This window comes from Thalassophryne amazonica, chromosome 13, assembly GCF_902500255.1.
Source record: "Thalassophryne amazonica chromosome 13, fThaAma1.1, whole genome shotgun sequence".
Lineage (NCBI taxonomy): Eukaryota > Metazoa > Chordata > Actinopteri > Batrachoidiformes > Batrachoididae > Thalassophryne > Thalassophryne amazonica.
Window position 1 is genome coordinate 25,418,308 of NC_047115.1, and position 19,098 is coordinate 25,437,405.

A 19,098-nucleotide genomic window follows, 5' to 3' on the forward strand; every position below is an offset into this window, starting at 1 on the left:
TTCTATCATAAATTTGACCTGATTTATTTCAAGTTAAGCTCTTACTTATTTTCAGTCATTAGTGATTGATCTCAGTTGATATTTGGGTTTGACTGCTGTGTTTGTGTCTTGTTACAGAGATGTTGTGCAGGATAATGATGATGACCTCGTTCACATGGGACATGCCATCATGACTTTCTATTCAGCTCTTATCGACCTGCTGGGACGCTGTGCTCCAGAGATGCATGTGAGAATCCCGCCCCCCCACGACCTAAAACAGTTCTCTGCTGTCAGTATCCACTCCTGTCTCAGAACAGTTTATGCCTAATGGAAATGTCTGGGAACCATTTTTATCGGAATGAATCAGTTTAGTGCTTTTACAGTTCCACAGAATGGCCTTTTCAATTCAAAGTATATACAACAGAGATGATGTTTTCCACTTCCCACCTAATAAAATAATATATTTATCTAAATTCTATAACAGAAAAACGTTTCTAGATTTGTTATATTCTGTATTACAAGATCTTGGATGGTCACAGCACAGTGCTTTGGAACATATATAGTCTATATACATTGATCTAAGTTTTGAACTGAATGCATCTTCCATCAAACCTTGAAATATCATCTTATACGAACATTCACAATGCAGGCTTCTGCAGAGAACCTTACACCTATAAGAGCTTGTCAATGGCAATACATCAGTGTTTGGATGTTAACATGGTGACTAATACCATTAATCCACTTAAACATAGCTTTCTTTTTCCTGAAAAAGTAGCACCGAGTTGCAGAGGCAAAGTGATTTTATTTTATGTGCAGACTTTTTGAACACAAAGGCAATTAGAAAGCAGTTTAGACTCTAATGTAAATATATTGGCAGTCAATAATACCATTGAACGTTTACACATTTTAAATTCTTTATGCTATTTAAAAACAGAAGACACAACAAACAAAAACAAAATTTGGGCTACTCTATAATAGAATTTCACAAAATAATCCCCTTTCAGAGTCATACACCTAAATCAAATAACAACAGCATGATATTTCCAGAATAAATAAGAATGTCAGAGCCACAGTAATGGACCAATAGTGACCGTGCAATATGCCTTCTTGCAAATTGTCACTGAAATTTCACATCTTCTTTTTAAGAAACTCCATCTCTACTCTGTGCAAGACTTGAGCCTAGATTCAATCTGTGTTTTCATAGCAAAGTCCTTCTCTGTTCCACTGCACCGTGAAGCTGTGACTGGTGATGCAACCAAGGGAAGATGTCCTTTGCAAAGTTTCAAACACAGCCAGAGAAGGATACAGGAGTAGATTTTCACTCCTGTCCCGTCCCACTCCCACAGAAAAATTCCTGTCCCATTATCCATTATCCATCCATATCCATTACTACATTTAAGGCCTGCAGCATTTTCCAAGAAAAAAAAAGGTTGGGACAGGGCAGTTTATTCTAAATGTAAGAATTAATTAATAATTTTTACAGCTAGTTTTCTTGAGAAATGCTGAAGGATGAAAACATGACCATTTCCAAGTCACTGAATAGTTCTTAGACTTCATTTATATCGATCATTCAGAAATACAAACAGTGTGGTACTTTATGGTAAATCTGTGTCAGCTAGGCAGTTCTCAAAAACTAAATGTCCATGCTGGAAGAAGACAAGTGAGGGAAGCCACCAAGACACAAAAAAATAAATATCTTTGGAAACTAATAGCCTGTTAAAGTTCAGAGTTCTCGCCTGCTTTTTGTGATTTCTGCTTCTGAACATCACTGCAGTTTCTCCACATCAGGGTTTTTTAAACACGTGTGTGATTTTTATAACGTTCATTCATATATTCTCATTTTTAAGGAATTTTGAGGATTTATTTCATCTCATAAATTCAGTATAACTCTCACCGACGCGCACACGGTGTGAACAGGATGTAGCGACAGATCAGTCCAGGGAGAAATAAAGGCAGCGCCACATTTGTTTCTTATAACGTGTTGCTTTATTCTGTGCTCAGTGCGTGCTCTCTCTCCGTGCACTGACTGAGGCGGCTCATACCCCGCCCCCTCCCCTCTCCCTCCTCGCAGCCAGCCGACTCACACTAACACACAGACGGCTGCAGTGATCGAACCCAGTCCTATTTTTATACGGCTTTAAGCAAAGCCGCCCGTTATTTTTGCAGCCTTTTTTTAAAAAAAAAATGACCACCCAAATGACAGCAGGACGGCTCGCTTCCCACTCCCATCTGCTCCCGTGAACTTTTTAATCCCGTACCGTCCCAATCACGTGATAAGTAGCAAAGTTGACTCCCATCCCGTGGGAATCCCGTGACCAGTGAGATTCCCGAAAAAATGTCAGCCTCTACAGAGAAGCCTATAACTCCTTTGGAGTTTTCACGGGTGTCTTGTTGTTCTTGCACACTCTGTTTTTGAGAGCTGCTTACCGCAGACAGATTTGCCATACAGTACCATACTGTTTCTTAATGATTGATGTAAAAGAAGTTCTTAGAAAAGTTCATTAATTCAACCCCTAACTTGTTGAAAGAAAACTGGCTTAAAAAAAATGATGGTTTAGTTGTACTGTTTGACAGTACTAAAGTGCACCCGTGCTTCCCGTGTGCATTCCATTGATTCGGCTTTGGTATTTTCTGTATCCACTATACCTATGCCAAGTGCCAGAGGAGAGTGAAGTTTATGTGATAGTTACTTTCTGTCCATCTATTTGCAGATGTGAAACCCTAGAAACTGGTGCGTTGAGTTTACTGACATTTAGCGGAGAGATAATTCCTAGATAAAGTAAAAGTTCAACATATTTTTGTGATAAATTGAAACTGAATTTGAAAAATGTTTATCTTCTACTTAGAAATTTAGCTGTAATTCATGATCAGGAAGGTCGTCCATTTATTTTAGAGTCACTGTATTCTTTTTTCCCTTTTATTCTCTTCCTCCTCACTCATGACCTGGAAATTGATCCAATTTGATATTCAGAATGGATGTCCCAGCTCCTTATTTCTGCTCCACAGATCAAAGATCCTTAAATATCGATACTCGAGGAGGCTTCCCTCAAGAGTTTGACTGAGGAAACATTGACCCGTCCTCTGTGGAAGGCTTTGAATTTACTGACAGCTGATCCAAGTGTCAGTAGCTGCAGCTTATGAAACTAATAAACGCTGACAGAAATACAGTAATTACATGACAAACACATTACTGCCAATAGAGTCTGAGCCATGACAAGCATTCGCTAAGTGGCCTCACTGTTTGAATGGACAGAATGCAGAGGGTGATATTTCATATTATCATTTGATAAATGGCAGGACAGAAATAAAAATAACACAGCTGCAGTTGTGACACAACACACGTTTTAAAATTACTGTTTGAGTACAACATGTCTAAACACATCTTCAGTCTTTTTGAGGCAACATACAAACTTGCTTTGACATGACATTGTGAAACACACCGCTAGCGTTTGCTTGGTCCAAAAAAATGAATTTCCACTGCGGACCACACAGTGGAAAATAAATACTAATCTTGTTTTGTCTCTATCTCCAGCTGATTCAAGAAGGCAAAGGAGAAGCCATCCGCATCAGAGCCATTCTGAGATCACTCATCCCCATTCGGGACCTTGAGGGGATCATTAGCATCCCTTTTCAAATCCCTTCACTGTCTAAAGGTCACTTATAAATCTTTAAAAGATATATATTCAAAATATTCATTTTGTGTCCAACCACTGTTTTAAAGGGCGTGATGGGGGGGGGGGGGTGGTCAGAAATTGTAAAGATTTATAGGTGAAATCCTCAAAAATGACAGTTCCTGGTGGTTGGACTGCCCTGGCCATCGTGTAGTAATTTTGCCGCTAAGACATTGCCATCACAGCGCTACAGCAATTTCTGGAGTGACTTGGCCTTAACCATGTTCTTGGCGGGCTTCATTTTGCAGTCGTGGCAGCATCTTCCTGATTTGTCACCATTTCTTTTCATAACTCGTATGATGAGTAATGAAAGTAACTCATTATAGGAGTCATAAGTTAGCAAGGTGCTGTCAAACAAAAATGCCAGAATGTTGACAAGACTCACCAATACATTATCACATTTCCTTCCATGTCTGTCTAATAAATCCCTTATCTTTTGGTTTTTGTAGATTGTTGTGCGCTCGTTTTTGCAACCACGTTATTTTTTGTCAGATGTCAACAATTCAGTTCACGTTACTTGAGCTAGTGAGTTCAACGTAAGATGTTTAAACTAGACAAGCCTTTAATACTGCATTGTTTAGAAGTTACAGCTTATTGGTATTAAGGAATAAAAACATGATTATGCAAGGAGGAAAAATGTGCATCATGTTCAACTGGACTGTGATTTCTGTGGCGTTTTTTCAGATGGTGCGGTGCTTGAGCCTGACTTGTCAACAGTGTTTTGTCCAGACCACAAGGCAGCTATGGTACTATTCCTGGATCGTGTTTATGGCATTCAAAGCCAGAGTTTTCTTCTCCACCTTCTTGAAATTGGATTTCTGCCTGACCTTCAGGCAGCTGTCTCTCTTGACACTGTGAGTAGAGACAAATTTATTTTGTTGTTCCATCCACCTGCTGGAGAGACCCAATAACCGGTGATGGTTTATTGATCTAGGCTGTGTATGCCATTACCAGTGAAGACTATCCATCTATCTGATCTGAGCTTTGGCTCTTCTTTATTATACCATTACCAATATTACCTATTGATAATCACCAGTATGCAAGATATGCTGCCTAATTGCTGCAGCTTGAGCGATCAAACCTAAATCAACTCTAAAATATGATCAGTTTGTATCAGATAGCATAAAAAGCATTTGTGCAGTTCACATAAACATATTTCTTGGGTGTTGTATTTTCTATAGAACAGTCTACGTATATATAATAGCCAAGTGGCCTCTGTGTGTGTGTGTGTGTGTGTGTGTGTGGTGTGTGTGTGTGTGTGTGTGTGTGTGTGTGTGTGTGTGTGTGTGTGTGTGTGTGTGTGTGTGTGTGTGTGTGTGTGTGTGTGTGTGTGTGTGCGTGTGTTTGTATTTGTATGCATGCGTGCGTGTGTATGGCTTTGATCACGGGAAACTGGGGAGAGCTAACATTTGCTGTTTGGTATGATTACATTAGACAGAACTTTATTAATCCCTTGGGAAGACTCCCTTATGTATTTTGGGTCAAAGATGAATACTACAAAAATGGAAAGTTGATGGGACAAATATTTTTGGAGAAATTAGCGATATTAGCTGCAATGCACCATGGGAGTTCGGGTTTTGGGGTTTTAAATGTTATTGCGGTTCATGTTAGTTTAACATTGTTGTTAGTGTAATTGATTTATTGTGTTTTTGTAGTTGAATTCATTTAGTCAGTGTAGTTAAGGGCCATGTTGCCTGTTACCATGAGTGAGGAGGATAGCGGGTTTGATGTCTTCCGCTACAGTCTCTGTTTGTGCGTGCGTCTGTATAATTTTGATCATGGACACACTGTCGAGAACTGACATTTACCATTTGGTTTGCGCATGTATTTTGGGTCAAGGATTAACGCCACCCAAATGGACCATTGATGGGACTAATATTTTTGGAGAAACTACAGATATTAGCTAACAACACTGAACAATGGATGTTGATAATTACATTCTGGACTCACACGCCAGTCCAGCAGGGGGTGGTAAATTATCTATAAATTAAAAGCGTGCACGTGAGATTTTATTTAGTAAGTGCAATGTAAGTACATGATATATTTGTAAATACGTTAAAAATACATGGATGACACAAGTAATACCCCCGTCACACATAGACAGAATCACGCAGAGTGGCATTGGACTTATGAACTGGCGCACATCCGAAAGGTGTTGGATTTCAGTTCCAAAACGTTCTGACAGCCACCTGCGGAAGTCCACACACTTGGTCGAGATGGGACACCTATCTGACCGTGGTCCATGAGCAGTCTAAGGACCATCTAACCACAAATTACATATTCTGATGGCAGCAAAACACGATCTGAAATGATTTGAGCGCATATGACGGAACCTCGAGAAAGATCTGGCATGGTATGCCTGCTGGTATGTCCGGTATGTCCTGCATGTGCCAGTATAATACTGTCCGCCCCCTCCACCCTCCTCGGAGCACAAAGGAAGTGTTTAAATATATGTGGCACGCTTCATCTTATCATGTCAACAGCAGCTAAACCGAAAGCTCCGTGCGCTGCTGTTGTCCATTCCTTCTCATGGGCAACATAAATAATTGTCTCCATCATAACACGGGTAGCTGTGCCTCTCTGTGCTGCACAGTTACACACCATTGCGTGCATCAGGCTCAGCTGGATGGAATTCATGTGTTTTAATAAATGTCCACCTTCTAACTCTGGAGGAGATATCACATGGAGCTTGTGGCAGGCCATTACACCATTAATACACATTCATCTTACCTCCAGCAGCGGTCCAGGGGTGTTTCACAGACGAGGACATGAGACCAGGACAGCAGCCTGCGGTTAGAACCCTCTCACCCAAAAGAAAAAAATAATTCCATGTGATAATCCAACCATCGCAGTGTCCAGAGTTGCGTTCTGCTGCTGAAGTGTGCAAAAAAGAAAAAAGAAAGTTCCTTGGAAAGGCTCCATCTGAGGAACTGTTATGGTCCAACTGCCAGCAAACTTTGTAGTGAAGCTGTCCACTTGTCCACGTGTGCCCCGCGCGCATGCACTTAGTGGCCCAGGCAGTGTTATGCACACACACACACACACACACACACTGCTGAGTGATAATTACAGCCCCATGCATGTGCGCAGAGCACAGATGTGTCATGCACACACACGCAGACGTGCACGTGAGGAAAACAGTGCTGCCCTGCAGACTGTTGGAGATCGGGCAGACCACAGTGCCTTTTATGGCCGTCTGACAGCAATCTGTGTAATCCACCTGCTGTCTAAACACGCTTTGGATGGCATTGTGCAGGTGTGGACGAGGCAGTCCGGATGCCTTCAGACCACGCCCCTTTTCCTCCCAACTGCTTCGGCTAATGGCAATATTTGCCGTTTCGGAATAGCTCCTCCACATTCTTGCTATGTGTGACGGGGGCTTAAGTGAAAACCTTCTTTCCGCTGTAGTCCATTTAAAAATCAAATGACAAAATAGAATTAATAATAAAATAAAATAACATAATACTTCTAATAATAATAATTAATAATAATAATATAATAATAATAATGATGATGATGATGATGATGATAACAGTGTGTATGTGATGACAAGAACCTAAACAATTCATACATTTAGACAGTAAATTAACATTAAAAAAAATTACAAAATTAAAAACATTCTGGATTTGCACGCCATTCCAACTCATTATAGAAACTTTGCAGAATTTATTACCACCATTGAAAAATTTCAGCTACTTATTTTATAAATACTACCCAATCTAGAGCCTGTGGCTCCCCACAGGCAACACATTAGTGTATTTATATAATGAAGATAGCTTGTTTTAATCCAGTCATATATTTGTGATCTCCACATAATCGTTGATACATTTGTTGTTGTTTTTTTTGGGTATTTTGTATCTCTTCATATTCCTGTTTCTCCTTGATGTTCTCAGCAGTCACTTTTGTTTGTTTACTTGCACTGAGGTGTTCTTAGCAGTTATATATTTTATTCTCTCTTTTATCTTGCAGGCTGACTTGGGATCTACGGATATGGCCCTGGCCCTTAATAGATACTTATGTACAGCTGTGTTTCCGCTGCTCACCAAACATTCACCTTTGTTGTGTACTTTGGAAGACCATGCCTTAGTAGTGGATGCTCTCATTCAGGCAATCTACCGACTCTCCAGGGCTTTGAGCTTGACTAAGGCTCAAAGAGATACTATTGAAGATTGTTTGTTGGCCGTGTGTGGGTAGGTGTTCAGAATAATACAGTGAAACACTCTGCAGACTTGAGGATATGTCTTCACGTTGTTGCTACTTCAAAAATGTGAAGACATCAGCATATCAACCATTCTGCAATTTGCAGTGAGACAATGTTACCTATGGTGGCTGCACTCTGATCAGTTGATGGTGCAGTGAAGCTCATGAGAGTCTTTGGAAAAGACAGCGTACTTGTTTTTCTCAAGCACATTAAGTCACTCCAACAGATTTTTGAACATCTTAAGATCAGTGTAAACACTGCATGAAGAGTAATGTTGTTTATGCTGTTTGATGCGGTGAGGAGGGATCAGACATCTACATTACAGAAACTAAAAAGCCACTGCATTAATGCGCAGCACAGAAGGAGCATCACCTCATATCCAGTATCTGCATGTTAATTTTATGTCAAAGACAAGGGATGCACTTTTTTGGGACAAGGTGCATATCAGAGGATAGACAGTGAGAGAGGGGTATGAAAGAATATAGTTATGAGAAACTGAAAACCTTTCCTTCATTTGGAGGTGTAACACATTCTCATCTTATCAGTTTTGCACGTGGTCAGTGCCACTTTCTGTCACAATGTGAGGAGTGAGGTAGCTTCTTTTTTTTTAACAGCTGTATAATTTCTCTCCAACGATGCGTAGAAGAATCTACTTCACTTCCACATCATCAGGGAATATTCATCTGCGTTAAGGGTATGGCTAAGAGTAGGGTTAGTATTTCCCAGTGCATTACACAGTGACAAGCGGGATACCTGGTGTCACATATTGACGTTTCTGTCGAAATATGATGACTTGGGTATGAGACTGTGCAGAGGTGGGAGGCCTAAGATCATTTTTCCACAGTGTGTTCCCTTCATAGCTCCACAACAAGATTAATGATATTTCATACATCCATTAGGGAGCAAACCCAGTGATTGTCCAGAAACAAATGGTCTTCCATGACTTCCAAGCAAAATTGTACAATGATATCTTTCATTGACCCTTGCTGGTTGTACAACAGAGATTCTCTTCTCTTAAAATGGTATTATTCTGCATACTACACAATTTTACCTTTTAAACTGAAGAAACTACTTCTGTGAAGGGTGAAACATCTTGAATCCCACCAAGAACCCCAGTTGCTACAAACAAATTTTTGCTAATGATTGCTGACACATCAGTACAGTCATGATAATTAATGAACCACTTAAAGGCTTGTTTTGCCCAATTCCAAAATAATTTATTAAATTGGCTAAAAAATGTTCATTTAATTAACTTCTTTCCTGTGGCATCTTAATTGTTTTGTGCATCACTAATTCAGCACTTGTCCTCAGGAAACTCCAATCATCTCTGATGCAGCCTCTACTTCGGTGTCTTGTCTTCGATGTTCCCCACCTTACAGGTCACAGCATGATGCCGTTAAAGGTAACAAACTGCAAGTTATAGAACACGACATAAGTACATCAAATTAAAATGATCCATTTTACTGATTTTTGATCACTGCTTTGGCACACCAGCTGTTGATCAGCCACTACATGCAGAGGTGGAAGTACTACTCGCTAACCAGGGGGCAGGGGGACCAGGATTTGGCCTCTGAAGAGGAGCTCTACTTGTCTAGAAAGTTGTTTTGGGGGTTGTTTAATTCTCTGAGAAAACAGGTAACCTTTTTACATACAGTAGCTAGTCAATGTTATGGGTCAAATACACAGTGAGAGAGAATTTGTAATATTGACTAGCATCATATAAATACGTATTGTAGAATAGCAGTGTTTTTAGATGTGCATGTAAATTTCCCTAATTTAACACCTTTATTTAGATGTAGTTTTTTGTCCACTGTGTGAATGAAATGGTGTATCTCTGAACCGATAGTGGTAAAACATTCTGTTGGTACATTCTTCTTTCTCCAATTTACAGCCTTATGAGCCAGAGTTGTTTAGACTGGGTGTCCAGTGTTTGGCTGCTGTAGCTGAAGCGCTGCCTCCTGACCACGTGGCCCAAAACTCTGGATCACAGGTGGACAGAAAAGCTTCAATGGATATCGACGTACACTTTGACCCTCAGCCTCTTGACACCTCCAAGTACTGACAAGAGATATTTTCACATGCTTGCTACAAAACTAAGACCCAGTAATTAGGGAATAACCCTGTTGTGTCTGATGATTTACGGATGTTCTTGCTGGTTAAACGGTCACCAATATCTAACGCGTCGCCGGTAAATGGATATTTGCAACTGTAATCCAACATGAACATCCGCAAATCATCAGACACAAGGGGGTTATTCCCATTCTAATCCAATTCCATCTTTTGCACGGTTTATTTTTCTGTAGGTAATTCGAGGCAGTGTTGTTCCAATAGCGGTCAGGGCATGGAGTAATCCATCAAATGTGAGACGGTAATTCCGTATCAGAATCCACGTCAATACTTTCGTATGGTATCTTAAAATCATGCATTTCGGCATCGTTGTTTCTACGTGACTTTTTCTTGCTCTGAGCTGACACCATCATGATTGACATCTGCATAGCAGCACGCGGTAAGGGTGCGGAGTAATACATGAAATCTATAACGGTTGAATATTTTGCGACCTTACACCCGATATTATACGTTCGGAAATCTTACACAATTAACCAATCAGATTTTTGGAAAAAATGTAATTGGATTAGAATTCTGGATACACTGATGATATCTTCTGATGAAGAGAACGCATCATCTTTGATTTTGATGTATTCATTGGAAGGAGTATTAGGGAGTTCATATATACATTTTGTGCTCTTATGATAAATCTTGTTAATACAGCTTTATCCCACTGAGTTACACTGTGTTTAAGAAAAAATATGTTGTTCTTCTTCTTCTTATGCTAGTGTATCTTTGCCGGAGAGACTGGAGGTTTTAATAAACAAGTATGCAGAGCATACTCATGAAAAGTGGTCCTTGGACAAGGTAATATCACAACATTGGTGGGCTTTATCTTACACCCATCGCAGTGCAGTACACAGTATAGAACATTTGTCACATTCATGTCCAGCATCCACATTGTTTAAACAGCCGATATACTTGCACTCATGTGTACGCCCATATGTGTATTGGTGTTAAAATGAGGGGTGGTCATACAGTGGTGCTGGATTGCTGTTGTGAGGGATGAGAACAGGATAGACCATAGACCACCAAAAATCTAAAGTTGAACACAGTTTTTCTGCTATTTGTATGATGTCTTATTCAGAAATGCCCTCAATAAGCAGGTTCATGATGCACGTACAAGCGCACAAGCAGCTTAAACTACCACAAAACTGAATTGAAAGCAAAAATAAAAAAAAATTAATAAAAACAAATGGAAAAATGCAATACCGGTACTTTAACAACTTTACATGGCTTGTACCATACATTTAAACTACTTTTGGACTTCTTGAGTGTGCTAGTAGGGAGCGGTGTGGTGCTGGTAGCGGTGGTTGGTGGTTGGGTGCAGGGGGGCTCTTTGCCTCATGGAAAATAATGAAGCAGAGGTGCAAGAGCAAGGAATTCACCTGTTCACCTCAGGGGGATGTGGTTGGTGACTGCTGCTTCCACTCACACGCGTTGATGCTTTGTGTGCGCAATGTTTTCTTCACCAGAAAACCTTTCACATTTATGTTTCCCTTATAAATATCAATGTGCCAGTTGCTGGTGCACCTGTCTGTTTATGGCAATGACAGGTGATACTTTGTTTATTTATGTTCAAAACACATCCATGATGAATTAAATCACTTCTAGCCCTGTGTTTTACTTTGCACTGAGATTACACGCTGTGTAAATCATATAGTGGAGTTGCACATGTTCTCAATCTACGTATTTGTGTTGTACATTTTAGACCATGCAACATAGATTAAGATGGATCCTGAATCTTACCCCTTGGTTACATTTGATGTTAAATATGATATGCAAGCCAAAGTTTTGAATGCATTTTCTTACATACAGTAATTTGCCTGTTTGACAGTATGCATATTTTTAATGAGTGTTTTTGTACACCTTGGTCTGTGTCTTTTTCAGTTTTGCAATGGCTGGGTTTATGGGGAGCAGCTCTGTGAGAACACAAAGGTTCACCCTCTCCTGAAGCCATACAGAGCTTTGGCTGAGAAGGTAGAATGAGTCAAATGAAAATAAACTGACACATCTCAGAAGCAATTGCATTTTAAATGTGATATATGAAATATGTAAGATTTATGCCTCCATTTGTTGTCTTGGAATTATTATTATTTTTATAGTGTATAAAGGCAAAATGCCAAACATTGGGCTTGCCAAGTCTATCAAAGTTTTATTTGGTTGACGTCTCATTAGTTTTCTCCATATAGCCCAATTCTCCACCTCATCTGCAGTCAGTCCATCTGCCAACTCTTTGTTTGCTTTTTTCTCTATCTCCAATTTGGCCTTCTCCTATTTTCCTTACTCTGTACTTCCAATCTCACCAGTAGGTGTGGCCATTTTCATCACCTCTTCTGGTCACATGTCCATACCTCCTCTACTTAACTTTCAACACATTCATAGGTGTCTCTCCTAGTTTTCACCGACCCTCTGAGTTCCAGGATGTAAAACCATATTCCATTTTACACAAGAATCTCTGTATATTGTTGGGTTTTCCAGGACAAGGAAGCTTATCGCTGGGCCATTAAAGAGACATTAAAGAGTATGCTGGCTTTTGGATGGGTCATTGAAAGGACTAAAGAAGGAGAGGCATTCAGCATGCAAACCCGCACACGCAGGATCTCTCAGTCTGGACAGGTGTGTGCAATCAGAGTGTCACATTTACTGCTAGTTTTCCATGTGGCATACCAACACATCACCACAACAACCTCAGCCAAAGTACAGCTTGAGATTTTCAGTACACTTTGATTGGGCTCAGCTGATACAGCTCATTTTGTTTCCTTCACTGGTTTGTACCACTGAAAGTGACTGATATGACTGTAGCATGTAGAATTCAGCATGGATGTTCTGACGCCTTCCCTTCTTCTTCAGTTTTTTCTAATTAATTTCATATTAACAACAGGAAACTTCATCAACAATTTAAAAATGACAAAGAATGTTTTATTTGTTTTAACTTTGTTTTGAATGTTTTACCATTTTTGAGTCAGTCACTTGCACTGAAAAAAGAGATTTTTTGGACTTTAAAAATGCTTCATTTGGAGGTACAAAAATGCATTAGGGTTATCCAAATTAAATCCAAAATTTGTATGGTTAGACCTTACCCATGTGAAGTGCCTTGGGGTGTTGTGATTTGGCGCAATATAAATTAAATTAAATTGAATTGAAATTTATCTTTTTAATTAGTTTTGATTAATAGGTGAACTTTTAATTTTGACAACCTCAGAGTACACAAAAGCTTGGAGACCCCCTGTAATCCTTGTTGCCGCTTAAAGGGTTCTTGGACCTCAGGTTGGGATCCAGAGCCTTAACCCCCTTTCACACTGGGCTTGCATGCAGTTGCATTGTGATGCATATGGAGTACGCTGGAAAATTGCGCAGCTTTGGCGTAGTCAAGTTAATGGACTATATTTAACGTGCCACAGTCTTGAGAGAACTGGAGTAAGTGAAGGAAAGATGCCAGTGCAATGGCACGCTCGATCCATGCATGAGAAGTGGACATCTTTTTTTTTGAGATGGTCAAAGCAGTTGGTCACCCCACTGAGTCTGGAGTGCATGTACATTTGCACCCCAGTCCCTTTAAGTACATAATATGTACTTAACTACTTATTTTACCCGCTGTACATTATACAGCGGGTAAAATAAGTATTGAACATATCATCAGTTTCTTCAGTAAATATATTTCTAAAGGTGCTATTGACATCCAATTTTCACTAGATGCCGCTAACAATCCAAGTATGTTTTGTATGTGTGTGTGCACACTGAGGGAGTTTTTCCTCACCACTGTTGACAGTGTGCTTCCTCAGGTGGTGGTTAAGGTTTAAACTTTCTCAGGTGTTGCGCCTTAGTGTGATTTATCGTATGATTTGGCACTGTATAAATAAATTGAATTGAATCGAGTGTTACCAGTTGAACCAGTTTCTTTGCTTTTTTTTTTCAAAGTAGCACATGTGGACTGTATCTGTGGGTGTACTAAAATGAGTGCTTTTCCCCCCTTGCCATAGTTATCCTTTGAAGGAGCATCAACATTCAGCCCCAAGCCCGTGGACATGAGCAACATCACCTTATCATGGGACCAGTGTGTAAGTCATAGTGTGATTCTGCTCTATAAATTTTAAAATACGGATAAATTTGGAATCTGTATACTCCAGAGACATTACCAGGAGAGATGCAAGTGCTGAAAATATATGCGCTGCAAATAGGCAGCACAACTGAATATGTAAAACAATGTTTTCTAGGGTGGCAATGGAGAACTGTCAGATTAGAAAACTAATATAACCATCTTCCGAGGCTGTACTTTTGCCTAGCTACACAAACAACTGTCATGGCAGTTGTTTTCTAAAGTAACTTTATTACTGAGGAAAAAATATGGTGACAGATTTCTGTGTCACCTGAAATGTGGATTCACAATAAAAAGGGACCACATCGCCACTTGGCACTGGGTATTTTGTGCACTACATATTTGCATCTCCTTGACAAAAGCAGTTTTTCAGCAGGTGAAGACAGCTAGGTTCTGCTCTTGGGTCATGAGGACACTATGTGTCTGTTTTAAAGGAGAGATGATTGCTTTCCCATTATACAGACTTGTCATGTGTCTCTGACAAAAGTTAAAGATTTAATCTATCACACCTGTGATTGTGTTCTGTTTTGCAGGCTATGGCTGAACAGTTGTCTGAACACTACCACAGTGCCTGGGCTAAGAGAAAGAAGATGGAACTTGAGAGTAAAGGTAAGTACAACACAATATATACCACTATATCTATAGTCCATGTGCTTGAGTAAAATTTGTATATTATTGTCTGTAATATGTTCTTACTCATCATTGTCATCTCATCAAGCATAAAACTCATTTCTTTCTGCAGGTGGAGGTTGTCATTCAATGCTTGTACCTTATGATACACTGACTGCCAAGGAGAAGACCAAGTTTAGAGAGAGAGCCCAGGATGTTCTTAAGTTCCTGCAGCTTAATGGCTACACAGTGTGGAGGTGAATGGCCAGTGAGATGGGTGGGGTTAAGGAATTTGTTTAATTTTATACCTTAGTGGCTCAATGACTTGCTGTCTCTTCACTGCAGAAAAGTGACTTAATTCCATTTTCCATTGCAATGTAGGGTGTGTGAGTGTAGAATAAAGCTGTTTGATTTCCCTCTTTCTTTAGGGATAGGAAGCCTGCAGACACAGACTTTCCAGCTATATCCAATTGCTTTGGTTACACTGTGCTACTGCAGCTGCTGTGTCACACTGAGGAGGTCCAAGAACACATCCTGGAGCTCGGTAACATAGTACTCATGAAGTTAAATCTATTTGTGTGTGTGTGTATATATATATATATATACACTCAACAAAAATATAAATGCAACACTTTTGGTTTTGCTCCCATTTTGTATGAGATGAACTCAAAGATCTAAAACTTTTTCCACATACACAATATCACCATTTCCCTCAAATATTGTTCACAAACCAGTCTAAATCTGTGACAGTGAGCACTTCTCCTTTGCTGAGATAATCCATCCCACCTCACAGGTGTGCCATACCAATATGCTGATTAGACGCCATGATTAGTGCACAGGTGTGCCTTAGACTGTCCACAATAAAAGGCCACTCTGAAAGGTGCAGTTTTGTTTTATTGGTGGGGGGGGATACCAGTCAATATCTGGTGTGACCACCATTTGCCTCATGCAGTGCAACACATCTCCTTCGCATAGAGTTGATCAGGTTGTCAATTGTGGCCTGTGGAATGTTGGTCCACTCCTCTTCAATGGCTGTGCGAAGTTGCTGGATATTGGCAGGAACTGGTACACGCTGTCGTATACGCCGGTCCAGAGCATCCCAAACATGCTCAATGGGTGACATGTCCGGTGAGTATGCCGGCCATGCAAGAACTGGGACATTTTCAGCTTCCAAGAATTGTGTACAGATCCTTGCAACATGGGGCCGTGCATTATCCTTTTGCAACAAGAGGTGATGTTCTTGGATGTATGGCACAACAATGGGCCTCAGGATCTCGTCACGGTATCTCTGTGCATTCAAAATGCCATCAATAAAATGCACCTGTGTTCTTCGTCCATAACAGACGCCTGCCCATACCATAACCCCACTGCCACCATGGGCCACTCGATCCACAACATTGACATCAGAAAACCGCTCACCCACATGACGCCACACACGCTGTCTGCCATCTGATGAGGACGACGAGCATGTAGATGAGCTTCCCTGAGACGGTTTCTGACAGTTTGTGCAGAAATTCTTTGGTTATGCAAACCGATTGTTTCAGCAGCTGTCCGAGTGGCTGGTCTCAGACGATCTTGGAGGTGAACATGCTGGATGTGGAGGTCCTGGGCTGGTGTGGTTACACGTGGTCTGCGGTTGTGAGGCTGGTTGGATGTACTGCCAAATTCTCTGAAATGCCTTTGGAGACGGCTTATGGTAGAGAAATGAACATTCAATACACGAGCAACAGCTCTGGTTGACATTCCTGCTGTCAGCATGCCAATTGCATGCTCCCTCAAATCTTGCGACATCTGTGGCATTGTGCTGTGTGATAAAACTGCACCTTTCAGAGTGGCCTTTTATTGTGGGCAGTCTAAGGCACACCTGTGCACTAATCATGGTGTCTAATCAGCATCTTGGTATGGCACACCTGTGAGGTGGGATGGATTATCTCAGCAAAGGAGAAGTGCTCACTATCACAGATTTAGACTGGTTTGTGAACAATATTTGAGGGAAATGGTGATATTGTGTATGTGGAAAAAGTTTTAGATCTTTGAGTTCATCTCATACAAAATGGGAGCAAAACCAAAAGTGTTGCGTTTATACTTGTATATATATATATATAAAATTGTATGGCAAGGGAACATTTGCAGTATATGGTCGCATACTGTAGTTGCCTATGGACTTGCTCAGTGGAGTTGATAAGGTTTGGCCTCACCCCTGTGAAGCTCCTTAGGGTGACTTATGTTGTGATTTTGTGCTGTATAAATAAACTGAATTGAACTGAGTCACTGCGACAGACTGGCTTCCTGTCCTGGGTGTACCCCGCCTCACGCTGTATGACTGCTGGGATAGGCTCCAGCCCCCTGCGACCCTTAATTGGACTAAGCGGTAGAAGATGAATGAATGAATGAATGAATGAACTGAGTCAATCCCAGTGCTCTACCCATTGAACTCTGAACATACATCTTTATATTTGATGTCATGAATACAGTCATGTCTGTGCATGTTGCACCTTCTCTCATTTATTCATGGACTTAATACTCTCACTGTTGCTTGTAATAGTAGGTAAAAAAAATACTTAAAAATGTAAATTATGATTTGATTGCATTCAACTCAGTATTGCTGTTATTTTTTTTTCTTCCAGATGTCATTCAAGCCAGAGGAAAAATGTCAAAAGGAAAAGGAACTCAACATCAGCAGTCTGTGCATTTTTTTCCAAAGGTTTGCTTCAGATTTGAACTGTCATAATTTTCTGTCTGATATCCTCCCATTAAGCTTTGTTTAGCTCCCCCCAAATTTCATTTGTGCAGCACAATTTTCTTTCTTCTCCCAAGTTCTTTTTCTTATTTTCTGTACAGCATGTAATTACTTTTATGAGAATGTTGCTATGGGCAACACTTATAAATGAAACCCTGTGTGACTATGCAATTTATTTAACCATTTTGGAAATCCATTTGGGTATGTCGATTGCCATCAGGACATTGATTAAAGTTTCTCACTAAGGATGCAGTAATGAAAAGGATTTTGTTTTAATTGATGGAACAACCTGAGTCAAATCTAGTCAGCCAAGACTAAATGCCTTGCGTCTGTTCTCTGCACTCCACATGTCCCACTCAGCCAAATAGTCACACACCCTCAAATGTGTGTATTGACTGGGCTACTGGTTTTAAGTTCTTCAGTGCGAGTCACCCCAGGGCATGTTACAAAATTTTCACTATTTTGTAAGACAAATTCAGTTGTCTGCCTGGGTGGATGCCATCCAGGACCTGGGGCGGTTGCATGGTGTGGTGGATGCACCATTGCACGGTACCAGCGCATGTTTCCAGTATTCAGTATCCTGTGTTTTTCAGACACAATCACTGATCACTCAGAGAGTAGAAGTAAGTCATGTTGAGGTGTTTCCGTGTGGTTCTTATCCCTGGATAGTTGACTATGCATACTCAAATGTAATATTTGAGTGAATATGAGTTTATGCCCCCTATGTATGGAATGCCAGTCCGTCACAGGTTTCTTCCCCAGCCAAAAGAGAGACAGAAGTAAGTCCTATATAGGCCCATTGGTGCCAATACTTATCTCTGGATTCCATAGTGTTACTTCAATTCATTTTAATTATATAGCGCCAAATCACAACAAAGCTGGCCCAAGGTGCTTCACACGGGTAAGGTCTAACCATACCAACCTCCCCTGAGCAAGCACATAGGTGACAGTAGTAAGAAAAAAATTCCCTTTGGTGTTCTTGATGAAGGAACCTCAAGGAGGTCAGACTCAAAGGGGCAACCCACTGCTTAGGCCATTCTAACAGTTACAAGCAGTTACAAAAAAGTACATGATGGTGCCAGTTTATCTTAAGGCCAACCTGAGAGAATCAGGTTGACCTTCTACACTAGCAATAAATCAACAGAGAAGCAGAGAGAGTGTACAGCTTCCATGAAAATGGACACAGTTCAGCACAGGTTACTTCCCCAGCAATGATCAGTACCCATTTATAGCTGGCTGGACTGGAACAATGCAAACAAAGTGTCTTGTCCAAGGACACAGACAGTAGGAATCGAACACCAGTGTTTTATATATTCGAGCCTGTCTTTGCAAGTAGGCAAGAAATCAATCATACATTCCCTCATGCTGTGAACCGCCTCAAGAAGAATTCAAGTCATTCATTCATTTTCAACCGCTTATCCGGGTCCAGATCATGAATTCAAGTTACTCACTTTAAACACCACTGTTCTAGTCTCATGTCTGGCCAGTGTTGGTTGTCATCTTCATGGCAGTTCTATAGCAGCAGGTCTTCTGGATATATGGTTTAATATTTCAGTCAGCTGATGTGTGGATGAAACTTCAAGGCAGATTCCCACCAACATTTGTTAGCCTTCTTTGACCCAGGAACCATCTCTTTTTGAGTTTTAAGGTGTTCACTATAGATTAATAAAGTGACCATTTTTGTGGTGCTTTA

The 19,098-nt window shown here is 40.5% G+C and overlaps 1 protein-coding gene across 1 annotated transcript in view; it reads left to right on the forward strand.

Moving 5' to 3' along the window:
* Positions 1-19,098, forward strand: part of LOC117523766 (ryanodine receptor 2-like) — a 224,174-nt gene that overhangs the window by 86,609 nt on the left and 118,467 nt on the right. The window contains 15 exon segments of the mRNA XM_034185382.1: positions 118-226; positions 3,512-3,632; positions 4,335-4,504; positions 7,620-7,840; positions 9,163-9,253; positions 9,346-9,486; positions 9,743-9,906; positions 10,686-10,764; positions 11,848-11,937; positions 12,439-12,576; positions 13,941-14,018; positions 14,590-14,665; positions 14,799-14,922; positions 15,094-15,209; positions 17,305-17,369. Of these exon segments, the coding sequence (XP_034041273.1) occupies positions 118-226; positions 3,512-3,632; positions 4,335-4,504; positions 7,620-7,840; positions 9,163-9,253; positions 9,346-9,486; positions 9,743-9,906; positions 10,686-10,764; positions 11,848-11,937; positions 12,439-12,576; positions 13,941-14,018; positions 14,590-14,665; positions 14,799-14,922; positions 15,094-15,209; positions 17,305-17,369 (1,783 nt within the window).